Source organism: Mus musculus, chromosome 3 (genome assembly GCF_000001635.26).
Source record: "Mus musculus strain C57BL/6J chromosome 3, GRCm38.p6 C57BL/6J".
Classification (NCBI taxonomy): domain Eukaryota; kingdom Metazoa; phylum Chordata; class Mammalia; order Rodentia; family Muridae; genus Mus; species Mus musculus.
Window position 1 is genome coordinate 121,756,577 of NC_000069.6, and position 17,338 is coordinate 121,773,914.

At 40.9% G+C, this 17,338-nt stretch overlaps 1 protein-coding gene across 2 annotated transcripts in view; it reads right to left on the minus strand.

The window, feature by feature from the left end:
- Positions 1–2,327: 2,327 nt before the first annotated feature.
- The window catches only part of Abcd3 (ATP-binding cassette, sub-family D (ALD), member 3), a 56,399-nt gene continuing 41,388 nt past the window's right edge, over positions 2,328–17,338 (minus strand). For both annotated transcript variants that reach the window (NM_008991.3, NM_001355756.1), the window contains exons 16-23: positions 15,727–15,790; positions 12,939–13,016; positions 12,776–12,841; positions 12,591–12,680; positions 12,046–12,165; positions 8,425–8,529; positions 4,839–4,895; positions 2,328–3,733 (exon numbers count right to left, since the gene is read on the minus strand). In NM_008991.3, coding sequence (NP_033017.2) covers positions 3,656–3,733; positions 4,839–4,895; positions 8,425–8,529; positions 12,046–12,165; positions 12,591–12,680; positions 12,776–12,841; positions 12,939–13,016; positions 15,727–15,790 — 658 coding nt within the window. In that variant the 3' untranslated portion in view covers positions 2,328–3,655. The remainder of the gene's footprint in view (positions 3,734–4,838; positions 4,896–8,424; positions 8,530–12,045; positions 12,166–12,590; positions 12,681–12,775; positions 12,842–12,938; positions 13,017–15,726; positions 15,791–17,338) is intronic.

Below are 17,338 nucleotides of genomic sequence, written 5' to 3' on the forward strand. Positions count from 1 at the left end.
TTAAATTTGTATTTTTAGGTACAGACAAATGGAGAATTGTTACACTTCACTGTTGCAGAGCTGGCCATTTTATTAAATGTCTCTTTACTTATAATCTAATTTGTCTGATATAAGAGCATTTAACTATTTAAAGTTTCATACTAAGAATACATGGAGAACCTCTGAAACATCAACAGGACATGGTATTTAGTCTTGAAAGGGCTTAGAGACTAAACAACACTTCCCAAAGACGATCTAGACACAGCCAGTAACCATGAAGAGTTTAACCTCACTGCAATCGTGGGAATGTAAAATGAAGGCATGATGACTTCCTGTCCATAGCTAATGACACAGAAAGGAGAAAAAACAAACAAACCAAATAAACAACAAAAAACCACTTACAGTGGAAACAAAAGGGAATTTGAGCAGAACCTCAATTTTTTAAAAAAAGTCCCACTTCAAAATATACCAAAAAAAATACACCTATGAATATCCTTATGGCTTACATATATATGCATATATATATATATACACACACACATATACATGTGTGTATATATATGTATACACACACACACACACACACATATATATATATATATACACACCTAAGAATATCTTTATGGCTTACATATACATATACAGAAGAGAACCCAGCACCCACTAATGGCTAGGCAAAAAGCTCATTCAGATGTTTAGACATAGCCATAAGAGAAGGAACTGTTGTCTCTCCATCGGTCGATCTCACAGTACTGAGAGAATTAAGTCTTGTACAAAAGGGTACCATGTATCTAAAAAGAGTTAGAAAAAAAGGAAAAAAAAACAGGTAAAGTTAGACTGTAGGATACAAGTAGAAGGCCAGTAACTAAGAAAAAGATGGAAAGGAGGCTTTTGAATGATAATAAATTTCTATTTCCTGATTTCAATTGTGGACATGAACAACAACAAAACCAGTGCTTAAATTTAAGGATACTTCTGTGCCTGTGCTGCCACAGAGTGTTTACAGTTTTAAAAATGATTTAACTATGGGGGGGGGGTAAGAAGGTAGGTGGTAGGGACCACCCAACGCTGACAAGCTGGGGCACACACCTGTAGTCCCAGTACTCGGGAGGCAGAGCCAGGTCAGCTGCAAGTTTGAGGCCCACCAGGGCTATGCAGTGACCAACCATTGTCTCAAAAACCAACCAGCCAAACAAACAAACAAACAAACAAAAAACTACTCAGTGTTTAAATAAAACACTGTGAGTATCAGCTTCTCAATTAGTAATGTCATATCCAACAACAGGACTCAGTCGCTAGACACGGCTTAAGGTTTTAAAAACTAAGCTTAAAGGCCTGGAGAGATGGCTTAATGGTTAAGACAATTGACTGCTCTTCTAGAGGTCCTGAGTTCAATTCCTAGGAACCACATGGTGGCTCATTACCATCTGTAATGGGATCCAATGCCTTCTTCTGGTGTGTCTGAAGACAGCTACGGTATATTCACATACATAATTTTTTTTTAAAAAAAAAGGAAAAATGTTTAAAAAAAAAAAAAAACTAAAAGCTTTAAAATGATGTAAGAAAATGGGACAGCTGTACTCAGCAAGTATCTATCACTGAGAGCCACCACCTCACTCCAGCAACGCTGAGCAACACTGTTTACATACTTTCTCATTAGATAAAAGAACTGCAGGACACAGAGCAACACAAACCTCATCTGCAGAAGGCCATCCACGACGGTCTTCCATTTACTGATTTCTCTTTGGGGTTAAGCCAGCGTTCTCGGTGTAATCTGTGACAATCGTGCAGAGGACGACTGAGCACCGCTCTCTAGTCAGCCCTGGGAAAAGCATCCCCACGCTAGAGTACACAGGGGTTCTCCTGGAAGACCTGCCTCTCTGCCTCAAACGGTGAGGCACTTTACTATTAGAGGAAAACAGGAAATCCCCGATCAGGAGGTAGACAAGAGGTTGAACACGTCTGCTGGCAGCCTTGCGGTAGGTAGCCTAGCAATCTGAAAACGTGTAGTTTCCCTGTGCCTTAAAGCCTTTCCAGGACACGATAGCCTTTAGCCTTCCTGGCCATCTGTTAGCATTTGTGAAGTGTAAACATTTGGTGAGGATTTTCTAAGAAAGAAATGCACATTTAAACATGTACATTAATCACAGCACTCAGGAGGAAAAGGTAGGCAGATCTCTGTTGAGTTCAAGGCCAGCCAGAGCAACATAGGAGACCCTGCCTAGAAATATAAAACAAAATCTTTTAAAGCTCACTTAATAAGGTAATGTAAAAAGACCGCCTGGGTGCTGAAAGCCCTTTCTGAATGTCAACATTCAAAACCAAGAATAAAAAAGGTCAGGCACATGTTCTGTAGGTTATCATTTTTTTTTTTTAATCTGAACAGAAAATAAGTACACAAGTTTGCTAAGGAGACATGGTAAAACTGAATGTGATGCATTTATGGAATCAATACATCAGGGTTATCTTGGTAGCCAGTGATTGTGAGTTATGAAGAAACAAGACCATTAAATGCCCCTTTCAGAGCCCACTCAATCAAACCGATTTCACAACTACGTATGATCACGTTCACTCTCAGCCCTCCTTTGTGGAAACAACAGTTAGTCTCTAATGGTTCCGGGGAGCCAGAGCCGATACAGGAGTAGTTGTCCAGGAGTCAGAGACCGTTCCTAGGAAATGTCATTCACCCATGTGCATGAGAATGGCTTAGCAGTTTTACAAACTGAAACCACAGACAAGGACGGCAGCAGCGTTGCATGCTCAGTACACTACGTCATATAGTGCCTCTACACTCATGTGGCGCTCACCATTATACAACCACATTTCTGATGAGACTGTCCATCTCTTCACAAAATCCAAAATCCTCCTAAGACCTTGAGCTTCACACAGGAGATTATGTCTGAACATTCCAAACACTGGTCAGACTGGTACAACAGGTAGCAACCACAGGCTGTAAGCACGGCTGCATACACACTGTTGTACACCACATACACACTGCTGTGCACCATGAGAACCTTCAAAACAACTCAGTCCAGCGGACTGAGACAGGTACATTTATTGTTTAGCTAGAGAAACCCCAAATGGCTCTCCTGGAGTCCAATGCACTTAAAGGCATGTGTGAGGAATGAGAATAAACACAGCAGCTAAAGAAACCCGCCACTGTGTACCGAACGCTATCCTGTAACGATGGAATATGTTTCAATAAAACATTGTGATTGGTCTGGTTCCCACTACCATGGGGCATAAGAAATGAAACTCAAGACTACTTTGTTAGAATAGAACAGTTAATGACCCCAGTTTTAAACAGGGTTCTTCATGAAAGAAAAAGACAGAGCCATAAAAGTCAAATTAGCTGACTTCAAATGGTTTACATCCCAGGATGAATCAGGTTACACTGATTTAAGCCCAATTTAATTCAGGCAGGTTTTTTAACCACAAGAATAAGGACATTCTTAGTACATAATTAATAATTAAACCAACATATACACAATTAGCAATATCCTATACAATATTAAATGTTTTAACATGTTTCAATTATCCTATATCTAGTCAATTTGTTGCTTTGTTTTTTTTAAAAAAAAACAAGCTTAACTTTATTTTACAATGCATCTTGCATTTACAAATGCATTCTGTTCATTATCTTGTTTTGAAGCAAATGAAGTTCTTGAGATGGTCTCTATGATCCGAACTCAACTGTATCTTCTGTGATCTTTTTGAATTCATAATTGCCTCTCCCATCCATATGCAGGTAGTACTAGGGGAGAAAAAGGAAAGTCAGAGACTAAGAACAGGTATGTTTCCCCATTTCGGAGAACTAAAACAGACTTTTGCACGTTTCTAGTCAATGCACAGGCATCCCACAAAAGAAGATGCTTTCACAGCTCTGAATTGCAGCTCAGAGCTACTAGGATGACCGGTGCCAGAGCCTGGGTGGCTCACCAGTGCAGCACTGACTGCTTCATGGTCAGCTACCACTCTCCACTTGAAAGACTCTTGTTTAGGTTCAGCAGAGACGTGAAGGAGTTATACGTGTGCCCCCAAAGACACAGAACAAAGCCTTCTGTTTCTAGTTAGTGAGTGTCTATATATAAAGATATGTTTTCTGTTTATTTTCTGTTTGCTATTTTTTAGCTGCTTCGTGTTCCTTTCCCTTACACGGTGGCTGTTCTTACACACATGAGGCCTAGGGCTGGATCCAGCACAGGGAAGGAGGAGGGGAGGAAAAGGGGGAGGGTAGGAGAGGGGAGGGAGGGAATAGCAAAGTTTGAAAAGGAAAGATAAGAGAATCAGAGAGAAGAAAAGAGCTCTATTCTCGACATTCCCCCACTAACCTTGAGGACACTACCCAGAATCTATAGCACTTCCTGTACTACTTCGAACTTCAGCACGGTGTCTGGTAAGTGGCTGGGACTATCTAACAGATCCTATTTTATTATACTACAAACATGGCTGGCATTATGCTATCTTTCCCTTATAGTCCTGACCGCTACTGAAAATGCTAACAAAATTTTGCCATCTAATTGTTAAGACTTTCTGCTCTTCTGTCAAACCTGAATGGTAACGACACAGCTCATTTACCCATCGCTATTACACAGCAGTCACTTATGACACTAGAGACCTAACTGCTCTCTAATCTCAGTAGAGCTAGAGATTGTTATATACATTCTCGCTTCCAAAACTGACAACAATAATACCAAATCAAGTCCCACTGTATACTGTAAAGCTCAAACCACCCTTTTCCATAAAATGTATGCCCACATGGTGACGTGACCATGAAATCTAAAATCAGTCAACAAAATTCACATATTTACATAAGATTCATAAAATTCATCACTCCGTACAAGGGAAGAAATACAAACCTCGTGGTGCTTCCAAAGGGACTTTCTGTGTGAAACGGTAAAGAGGGTGATGCCAACCTAATTCAAAGATTCAAAGAGAGGGTTATGTCACATCGGGATGGCAAGCCGCAAACACATGCTTCTAAGTTCTTAGATACCACGTTCAGTGGCTACAGTGAAGAATTAACGATAAAACATACCCTACATTTGATTTATTATGAAATGGTAAGATACGGACAGCAAAAGATTAAAGTCAGGAAGTCACTGCTTCCAGATGTGCAGTTCCCTACTGTAGTCTCATCTTGGAATTATGTCTTGGGGTTCAGAGTTGGGAGTAATTATTCCATTGCTTCTAGAAGGTTCTAAGCAGAATTCTGCATGTGTCTTCAGTAATGTATACAAATACTGACGCAAATGAGACAAAAAGTTGTAAAAAAAAATCTTCAAAGTTTGGATTAGGTTTTGCTACCCAATAAGCTTACTATAAAACATAATAAAAATATTTCAGTCTTGGTCCAGAATTTCTAACACAGTTCAGATTTTTAGATTTTTGAAGAAACATCACTGTAGTTGTTCTGGATCAGTGGTTCTCAACTGAATGGCAAGCTTTTACATATATATATATATATATATATATATATATATATTATATGTATAATATAATATATATTTACACATATATATATTATATGTAATATATTATATGTATATATACATCTATATATACATCTATAAAATATATATAATATCTGGTGGGCATTCTGGTAATGACTGAAGACTTTTTTTTTTTTTTTTTTTTGGTATGCTGAGAACAATACTGCCATCTAACGGACAGCACTAAAAGTGCTGCTAAACACAGTCCTAAGGCCCAGGAGAGTCCTAGCCACTGCCTAGGAGTTACCCAGCCAACACAGATGACTGGGAGGACACTGCCTTAGATCCTCAACACACACCTCTCACCTTTGGGAGAATCAGCAAACCTTCACCATGATTTTTTAGTTTCATTGTATTATTTATTTTTTTCTCAGCACTTTTTTTATTGGCTATTTTATTTACGTTTCAAATGTTATCCCCTTTCCAGGTCTCCCCTCTGGGAACCCCTATCCCTCCCCCTCCCCCTTTCATTTTATTTTTTAAAAGGATTTATTTATTTTTATTTTATGTGTGTGACTGCTTAGCCTGCATGTAGCCTCCAGTGCCCTTGGCGGCTAGAAGAGGGTGTGAGATCCTTTGGAACTGGAATTAAAGGCAGTTGTGAAACACCATGTGGATTCTGTGAACTGAACCCAGGTCCTCTTGTAGAACTGTAAGGGCTTTGAACCAATGAGTCATCTCTCTAGACCCTAATCTTATTTTCATTTTGATAATACTCTTAAAAGATTAGCCTAAGTAAATTCTGAAAATTTCTGTCACGAAATTTTATGACTAAATTATTCTGCTGGCACCAAGTAGTACCACTTAAACTGTGCCACAAGTTTGGCTGCCAATGTGCAAATTAGGAGCTGCATAAGAAGATATGCACATTATCAGCTTTCATATTTCAACTGTATCAAAAGCCTACTGAGACTTTTTTTTTTCTATTCCTGATGTTTTAATTGGATTAGGGTAGGCATAGTGTGTATTAGAATTACTTAGGCCAAAATACAAAAGTAAAATCTAAATGGTAAGATCCAAACACCGGATGCTCGTGGCTTGGATTCGGCAAAGCAGCCACCGTTCTCTTTAATGTCATTGAGCTCAAGTGCTGCTTTATGTCATTTGTAAATTTACAGTTTGGTAGTTAGAAAAAGGTCTTGGGCTTGCAAGAAGCCCTAGTGGGCAAGACACTTGCCACCACGGCTGACAATCTGAATCAATTCCTGGACTGACGTGGTGGAGAACTGCCTCCTACAGCTGTCCCCTGACCTACATGAGCGCCATGCATGCAACAGGTTCCAAAGCAACAGTTTTTAAAGGTTCTAAACTTAAGGGCCCAGCCCTCTTCCTCATAGCCAGTACAATGTTAAATGACCATCAAAGGCTCAGGTAAGTTCTCTTCCCTCAAGTGGAATGTATCTTACAGAGCCACACATCTTAAAATCAAAAAAGGCAACAACATAGAATTGTCAGGGAGAAGCCTTCAAGCCAAATCCAGTCTATATGACCTTATGCATGGAAACACTGCAGACATCTCTAAGCCTAGAAAACTGGAAACCACATACAAATTACTAAAGAGGACTCAAGAAGAGAAACAAGCCATTAAAGAAATACAATCCCAGTTCAATCAACAATCTTCCAGTGGAGAAGACCCTTGCGGACCCTCTCGACAGCACACCACACGTCATCCTTTCACACACCTGAGTTACGTGACAGTTTGTTAATACGCTGCTTTACTTTGCAAAGTTCAAGATTCCACACTTCTAACAACTTCCAGGTACTGCTACGGCTGCTGATCCACAGCATCCTCCAAGTGGCAGGGAGTGTATGTGTGTGTGTGCATGTGGATGTGTGTGCGTGCATGTGCGTGCATGTGTGTGTGTGCATGCGCACGCATGTATGCACATGCAAGAGTGTGCATATATACATGGCTTATTGTAAACTCCCCAAATATAAACTGTTAAAATACTCCTGAAACTCATTTAGTCACACAGAGTAACAGAATATACTACTATTTTTCAAATCTACCAAGAGTTCATCAGGACTAGTGAACAAGTATGTAAATAATGGCAGCACAGCTTACCTCCTGTTTATCAACTAAAAGAAACTTGTTTTAGATAATACTATCCAAATAAAATAAACCAAATAAATTAAAAACTAACAAACGAAGGGTGGAGAGATGCCTCAGGGTAGAGCACCTGCCGTCCCCGCATGAGCACTGGGTTTTGGCGGTGGGCATGGTGGGCGGCCTGTAAACCCAGATCAACCTGTGTTCTCCACACACCCCCTATGCATGCACACACATACAAGCACAGCAGGTACATATGCCACAAACACATATGTACACATAAAATAAGAATGTGAAAAGATTTAAGTTAGCATATGGTAACTGTTGGTTTTTCTTAATTTAAAAAATGATATATAGGTAACGTTAATGGGACAAAAGAAATACCAGCGTTTTTGTTGTTGTTGTTGTTGTTGTTTTGGTTAACTGAGTAAGTAATAATGTAAAAGAGATTTAAACACTATATCACAACTAAGAAATTGCTAAGATTTAGAATGCATGGATAATTTCTTATAATCTGTTTGTATCTATAAAGTTGTATTTTTAAATTTTCTTTAAAGATTAATTTATATAAATGAGTTTACTATAGCTGTCAGACACACCAGAAGAAGGCATCAGATCCCATTACAGATGGTTGTAAGCCACCATGTGGTTGCTGGGAATTGAACTCAGGCCCTCTGGACGTGCACTCAGTGCTCTTCACTCTCCAGCCCTTATAAAGCTGTATTTAGAATACACTGATAGCTCCATGCACTCTGTGTATATATTAGTTACCAGTTTAGAGACAATGCTAGGTATTACTTCTCAGTAGCATTCTCGTTGCTTGGAATTCCCTCTGGGCCAAGCCTGCAGTGGGTGTGTGTGGCACACAGACGCTCCAGCACAGCCCCTGTGTGTGACGCTTACCTTTCGACAGTGGCTGTAAATGTAGTCCTCCACATCCACACTGACCGCACTTGTGCATTCATCCAAAATGGCAAACTGGGGTTTATGATAAAACAGTCTTGCCATCTAAAGTATAAAAGGAAATAATCTGTATAAATAGAGATTGGCCTAAAGGTGAAGCTAATAAAAAAAAGATAAACTTACTTCAGTAAATATGCTTTTTGAGTCTTCGAGAGCTAAATATTAAAGTTATTCTTAACTAAAAAGCATCATCCCAGAGACAGAAATAATATAAATAAAATGAATTATTTTTACTGTCATCTTAAACAAAAGGAGAAATATGTATGTGAGAAATATGTATTGCTAAGACAAAACAAACAAACACTTGTGTGAGATGGAACTCAGTCTTAAGATGAACGGTCAACAAACAAGTTTTGTGCTTTAGCCAAACCTTAGAATTCAGACCCCAGATGGCTCAGATGCACAGCCTCCCCCTGTTGCTTAAGTAAGGGCATCTGCTGGTGCTCACTGACTGCATTCTAGTGGCCCTGCCAGGTCGGCCTGCTTGGTCAGGAAGTGTGCTGTCTCTGAAAGCTGCTGGCCTTAGAAATGAACCCAGGAGTGCTAATCCTTTCATTTCTTTCATTAGCAGGAATGTGGAACATTTTCTCTCACTTAATATTCCAAATGTATTCTTTTTCTGGAAATGTTCTGCCACTGTCCCCAATAGAAATCTTCATGTTGCAAAACCAACAGACATGTCCCTCACCCTAATCAACTTATCTTCTGAGAAACATTCTCCTCAAGGCACTCCGTCTCTGAGAACAGCGAGGGCACTGGGGTCCTCCCCTCACGGCGTTCTCCGTCCTCTCTAGTACTTTCCCACTTGGCCATTCAGTGTGTGTACGTGGGGTTCCTCAGAACTAAATCCCAGATCCTCTTCTCTCTCAGAGCTAGGAGCGAAATCTTCCTGGCCCCTTTCCTACTCTCCCTCTCATCCACTCTTTCTTCAGTCTCACGGAGTTTAGAGTACACACTCCTCATCCCTGCCATGCCCTCATCTCAGAGAACACTCATCTTCTGCCTGCATGACACACCACCCTCCTGCTCTGCTTTTCACTATTCTTTTCACTATTCTTTTCACTATTCTTTTCACTATTCTCCATGTGACCAGGGAGCATCTACTACATATGTAACTCAAAGAACCCCACTTGACAAAAAGTTCTCCACAGCTTCCCCTTTCTCATCTTCAAGGTCCTGTTCCCCTTCCTCCTACCATGCTCTGACCTCAGCATCTAGCCAGCACTATCTCTTCCATCAGCCACTAGGAGAAAGATGTCTGGGTCTTAGAGGTTCTGTCATGTCTCTCTTTCCTTCTCTTTTTGCTGTTGTGTTGCTTGCTTCTGTTTGATAGAGGCTCTCACTCTAATTAGCCCAGGCTAGCCTAAATTCATGGCAATCCTACTGCCTCTGACTCCAGAATGCTTGGACCATGCCTATGCTATCACAACAGGTGTATCTGCTCTTAAGTCCCAATATCTGACTCTGGTCCGGACATCTTTCAAGTGACTGCTTAAGTCACTTTCTCGATCCAAGTGCGCCCTTTATAGAACTGCTGCATATGGCAAACTTGAGCTTATCTTTCTTTGTGTGGTTGCCTTAGCTGTAAGATTCACTAAAGTAGAAACCATGATGAAACTGCAACAATATGCCTGACACTACCCACAGCTGTTCTATTCAAGTACACAGCAAGTGAATAACTAAATGAGCTGCTTTTCTGAGGCTTACACCTGTGTGCATGGAGCGAGGAAGAGGAGGCATCAGGCATTATCACAGACTGTGCACTGACGGTGTTTCACAAGGGCCTCTCTGCTCCACAAACTATTCTCACCGTGTGTGTGTGTGTGTGTGTGTGTGTGTGTGTGTGTGTGTGTGTGTGTGTGTGTGTGTCTCCATCTCCCCCCATGCTGTCAACTATTTGACTCCACAAAATAAGGAAGTTGTAAGGTAAGTATTCAAACCGACATTCTGTCAGCTGAGGTTGATAAGCGGTCTTTCACACATTCTAACGTTAGCTGTCTGCTTGGCAAGCCCAAACTACTAAAGTACAGTTTCCTTGATATTCACATTAATAATTTCATAGGACTGTTTTAAAGATATAGTTAGTGTGTTAGCCTTTGTAATCTGCTTGGCATACTGGCTATCATCTACTAAGCACTTAAAAACTAGCTATTACTGACCTCAACTGTTACCGGCCTCTTATTCAAATATAAAGAGCTCTGCTGAGCAGTAAAGGAGTAAGTAGGAAACTGAAGATGGGGGCTGGGAAGATGGCTCAGTGGGTAAAGAGCCTGTTGTGCAAGCACAAAGACCTGAGTCCAAACCCCCAACACCCATACAAAAACAAAGCTGGGCATGGTGGTATCAACTGTAATCCAGGGCTGGAAGGCAGACAAAAGGGATCTTGCAGGCTTGCTGGTAACGAAGCCTAGCCAACTGATAAACTCCAGATTCAATGACGGACCCTGTCTCAAAAAGTAAATCCACAAGACATCTGATGAAGACCTCTGTAGTAACCAACGACTGAGCTGCCATGTGGGCACTAGACATTAAACCCAGAAAGTCTGAAAGAACCAACAGTGCTCTTTAATACTAAACCATCTCTCTAGCACATTTTCTTGATTCCTAATTGCTGTAGGAAGGCCCAGCTTACCCAGACAGTACCATCTGTGAGCGAGCAGGCCTGAGCTGAATAAAGAGGGTGAATGTGAGCCTGGAAACAAGGCAGTCAGCAGCAGTCCTTCATGGTTTCCACTTCAAGCTCTTACCTTGAGTTCCTGCCCTAACTTCACTGATGATGAACGATGACACAAAAGCTAAAATAAACTTTCTCCTTCAAACTGGTATTGGTCATGGTGTTTATCACTGAAACTGGCAGCACACAGCAGCAGGGTCTTGCTACAATGGACCTGACCATGTTGCTGCTTGGAAGGGCAGTGGAAGCATTTAGAACTTGTGGCTGGGCTGCTCCGTGGGAGCTTAGAGACTAACAAATAAGGAGAGGACAGCATACAGGAGAGTAAATGCTGTCTTTTTTCAAAATAACTTTGTGATTATAAAAATTTAAAGTATTTCCCAATTCTTTATACTAGGAAAGTCTTAAAATTCTAAGTAACTTTGGGAGTAGGTCAGTGACAGAAGAAAATAGTTACAAGTGACAGTGCAGGGAGGAACAAGGACAAAGGACAGGATGAAGAACTGGTGTTTCTAATACTTTCAGTTGCTCAGGGCGAGCAGCCTGAATGAGCGGAAAGAGCAATCTTTAGGGAAAAGTTCCTGAGAGATGCTGTGGCCCATGCTCCTCACAGAACCACTGTCTAGAAAGCAGCAGCCTCCCAATAACGTTCATGTAACACATCCACAGCTTCCTCTTTCACAGGGCAGAAGCATTACTTACACATTTTCAAAATTTCAAATTTATATGAAGTTAAACATTTTCTAGCACTTTTATTATAATTTAAGCTAACTAACACTATAATATTTGCTGTGTATAAAACAAAGCCCTGTGTCAGGATTAGTCAAATTCTGACTCTGACAGTGACTTCAAGCAAGCATTTGGTCCCAGGTTCAGAGGACACTGACCGCCATTCTTTGTTTCTCTCCTCCGCTGAGTACATCCATCCAGTCCTGAACACTGTCCCAGCCGCCTTCTCGCTCAAGGATGTGACCCAGCTGCACATTGTCCAAGTACTCCTTCAGCACCTGCATGCAAAGACGAAAGACGGAAAGTGTCTTAGAAGCGAATGGTCTGTCCTGGCTCACCTCATTTTTTTGGACCAGCTCAGTAACTCCACAGCCAACCACTTGGACAGCTAGGAGAAAAATGGGGCAAAGCTGACTGAACTGTCAGGCCCTAGCCATGGCACCCTTGACAAAATGTCTAGGAGCTTAATGACAGTGCAATATCATATAACCAATGGAAGGGGGCGATGAGAATACAGCACTGTAGCAATAGTTGAAACATGCCATGAGTAATAAGCAAAGCAGCTATCGCTTACCACCTCTTGGAGAGTTTTAACTATGGTTTGGAAGGCTTTATAGATTAGGCCACACTATATGATGTTTAAAATAACAAAGAATCTGAAGCAGGGCATGCTGGGTACACATAGAATATAAACAGCCCTTACCTGGTCAGAGATCCCCCTCTTCTTCTGATCTTCCTTTCCATCTGGATATATGACTTGGTCTCTCAGTGTTCCCAGGGTCATATAGGGTCGCTAACAGGGACACAGCAAGAGTCATTAAATGTATGTTTTAAAATATTAAGCAAAAAGATCTTAAAGGTTACAAAAGAGTTCAAACAAAGTCTTACCTGAGGAACATAAAATAACTTTCCTCTCTCAGGTTTAGTAAGCCGCCCTCCAAAAAGAGGCCATAACTACAAAAGCAAAGGGAGAACACGAGTGACTGTGAGATCCGTAACCCAACAGTATGACAAACAAGACAGCAAACCCTGGAAACCAGCTTGGACATACCTCACCAAGAACACGGAAGAGGGAGCTCTTTCCACAGCCGTTTGGACCACAAATCAGAACGTTGGCCCCAGATCGAACCTGAAAGACAATTTTTTTTAATTAATTAAATTAAATTAAATGAATATGTACATGAGCCAAAGTGGTCTTTGCTAAGTCGGAGCTTCTAATTTTACTTGTAACTGTGGTGTTGGGCACAATTATGAAGTATATGAGAGATCTCTTACTTCTGATAAATTTCAATTTTTACTGTTTCCTTTTTTCACTTAAAGACCATTATTTAGACGGTTTAATATAGTCTTAATCAGAATGCAAAATTTGAAAACTTAAAAAAATCTGAGGATTCTTGAAAATAAGAATAATTGTATATATTCACATTTATTAACATATTATCTGAATTGTAGAGCAGATTCTTTTACTTAGAGGTCTACAGTTACTTAACAATATGTCACAAATATTCTTCCAGGTCACTGGGAATGGGTCCCTCTTACCCATTCTTTTAATGCCTGTAGCATTTCATATATACCACACACTATACTATATGAGTAGTATGAATATACCATAATTTCTCTAAACATTTCCCAATGATTATATATGTACATCATCTTTTATTTTGATCTTTTAAATGACACTGTACACAACTTCTGTGTCAGCAAAAATATTCACAATAACCAAGTAAATAAGACTGTACAGACTAAGCACTGGGGAGAAAACTCAGAGTAGGAAACAGACAGGCCCAGATGCCTCGGAGTTTAAGTACCCTTCACTGAAAGTGACAACTGGGAAAACTTCTGAAGACATGTAAGGAGCTTATGAGGAAACCATTTCTGTCCACCTGCAGCAAGCAGGCATGAGGACATGAAGACAGGAATGGGCCTTGCCTCATAGACAGACAGACTGGCTCTGCTGGTGAAGACAGCAAGGGGAGCAGCAGCAGTTACTGGGCTCAGAGACATTCGAGGTAGGGAGAGGAGGAAGTGTCAGCAAGTCCTAAAGAGCGGCACAAGCCAAAGCACTCCACGCCAGCCGGGCTCCGACTGTGGTAATAACACAGTCTCAGGGCTCGGACTATGGTAATAATACAGTCTCGGGGCTCGGACCGTGGTAATAATACAGTCTCGGGGCTCCCACTGTGGTGATACAGTCTCGGGGCTCCGACTATGCTAACAGTTTCGGGGCTCGGACTGTGGTAATACAGTCTCGGGGCTCAGACTGTGGTAATAATACAGTCTCAGGGCTCGGACTGTAATACAGTCTCGGGGCTCCCACTGTGGTGATACAGTCTCGGGGCTCTGACTATGCTAACAGTTTCGGGGCTCGGACTGTGGTAATACAGTCTTGGGGCTCAGACTGTGGTAATAATACAGTCTCGGGGTTCGGACCGTGGTAATAATACAGTCTCGGGGTTCGGACCGTGGTAATACAGTCTCGGGGTTCGGACCGTGGTAATACAGTCTCGGGGTTCGGACCGTGGTAATACAGTCTCGGGGCTCGGACCGTGGTAATACAGTCTCGGGGCTCAGACTGTGGTAATAATACAGTCTCGGGGCTCGGACTGTGCTAACACAGTCTCCGCGGTATTCAAAGCAGCCAAAGGTAAACAATGCCCACAGAGATGGAGAGAACGCAGTGAGTGTACACAACAAATACCACTCCACTTACAGAGCGATAAACTAGGCCCGCACTGAGAGCCTACGGAGGATGAAGGGAGAAGTCCTAGCCTGCAGAAAGCCCACTTGCTTTCTGATGGCCAAGTCTGCCTTCTGATGACTTTCCAAAAGAAAGGAATCCTGGTTCTCAGAAGTGTGTCAGTGGGCACAAATAACCTAAACAGTAATCTTCAAAATTCAAGATACAAATCATACAAAAAACAGTCATGGTTGCCGTTTCACTTTACCTATCATATCATATCATATCTCGCCTATCATATCACCAGTGTAATTAGGAAAACATCAGCATCACTGTTTATTTGGCTGATGTCCTACTTGGAATGGCTACACTGGGTACAACTGTGCTGCTTATTTTTCAGGGGCTAGTGACACTCCCTGCTAAGCCTGATGGCAGATAGAGAGGACCAACTCACTACAATTGTGTTCTGGCTCTGACATACACAATATGGCACATGCCTCACCCCCAAAACACAACACACAAAATATATAAGTAAAATGTAAGAGAAAGAGGGAGAGAGAATGACTCTGAATTGTTTATATGAATGTAAATCATGCTGCACAAAGAGATTTTGATTTAGATTTTTTTATTTAAGGAGATTAAAGTTCTATTTGCATATTTAAATGTTCACCATTTGTGGATATTCTAATTAGATACATCTTAACATGGACTTTATTTGCAAAAAAAAAATTAAGATTATTTTTTTCATGTGTGTGTGCATGCTTGTATCGTGTGTGTGTGTGTGTGTGTGTGTGTGTGTGTGTGTGTGTGTGTGTGTGTGTAGGAGCCTGCAAAGACCAGAAGAGGATGTCAGATCTGGAGAACTGGAGTTACAGTTAGCCACCAGGTGGATGCTGGGAACAAAAACTGGTTCCTCTGTGACTTCTAACTCCTGAGCCACATCGCTAGCAAAACAAACTTGATGTAGTCGTAATCACTGAGAATTTAAAGCCAGTCCATTTTTTAAAAAATGAGATTTCTAGATGGTTCAAAGACATAGTCTCAAAAGTGACTGTATGAATTTATATAGAGACAACTCAAACTTTAAAGTTAATTTAAATATTCAATTTTCAATTCATATTTTGAAGATGATTTAAACTCATATAAACATTTTAAAACTTACTTCAAAACTAAGGTCTTGGATCAAGATGTCACCATTTGGTGTTGCTAAAGGAACATGATCAAACCTAAAAAGGACATTAATAAAAAGAGGGAAATTAAAACATGTAAGGAACTTAAATAATTCAATACTACAAATAGAAATAACCCAACACAGCAAAAGACCATTCAGACACTTCATAAATGAATACATTCAGGGGACAAAATGCAATTTAAAAGGTTCTCAAGCTCTCTAAGCACCACAGAAATGCAAATGAAAACTGCCAGGAGCATCACCCTATTAAGGATGCAGCTATAAAGACAACTGTAAGTGCTGGCAAGATGCAGCGGAAGAGGAACCCTTAGCCACTGGTGGTCAGAATGGAACGAAACAGCAATGACAGGAAAGTAATATGAAGGTTCCTCAGACAGGCACTCCTAATTCCAGGAGGCTATCTGAAGGAAATAAAGTAACTGCCGCAGAGTGGTACCTGTGCTCGCTCCCTCCTTCCCTCACTGCCTCCCTCCCTCCCTGTCTTCAACTGACAAACGGATAAAGAACATATCATATGTATAAGTACACACTCACACAGGGAGTATGTGTGAGATTTTCTCAGCCTTAAAAAGACAAGAAAACCCTGAATCTGGAGCGCCAGAGAGATGGCTCTGTGGTAGGAGCCCTTGCTGCTCTTGCAGATGGCCAAAATTTGATTCCCAGCAACAGTATCAGGTGGCTCAGAACCATCTGTAACTCCAGCTGCAGGGGACTCAATGCCCCTTTCTGCCTCGACATGCACCTGCGCACACATGGTGCACACACATACAAGCAGGATCACACACAAGTAAATATTTGTTTTAAACTCCTCAAACCACAAGCATGTTTTTAAAATAACTGAATTGATTATCTTTTTGATGATTATGGTAAGAAAAACAAGAGAGAAAAAGAAACATAGTTCACATGTAACTTCTATGTAGAATGCGGTAGTAGTCGCTAGGGCCTGAGGGAAAGGGAAGTGAAGGTGGTGTCATTCCAGGATCATGAAGGAAGATGAGTGAGTTCTCAGGTCTAAGCAGCAGCACAGGAACTACAGTGAAAAGGACGCTCTACACACGCAAAATAACTAACACAGACATCCACTACACACATTCAGGAACAACAGTTAAAAGTGCGCTCTGCACACACAAGATAACTAACACAGACATCCACTACACACATTCAGGAACAACAGTTAAAAGTGTGCTCTGCACACACAAGATAACTAACACAGACATCCACTACACACATTCAGGAACAACAGTTAAAAGTGCGCTCTGCACACACAAGATAACTAACACAGACATCCACTACACACATTCAGGAACAACAGTTAAAAGTGTGCTCTGCACACATGAGATAAATAACACAGACATCCACTACACACATTCAGGGGTAGAAATAAAAGATATAATAATTAGCTGAAATAGGAACATTATTTTACAATATGTAGGTAATATCAAAACATCAAATTACACACACACACACACACACACACACACACACACACACACACACATGTTTATGTACCTTAATCATAAACTTAACTTTTAAGTCAGTGGTATACCAAAGCTATTTAAAGTGTTTTAAAGGTCAGCTTTAA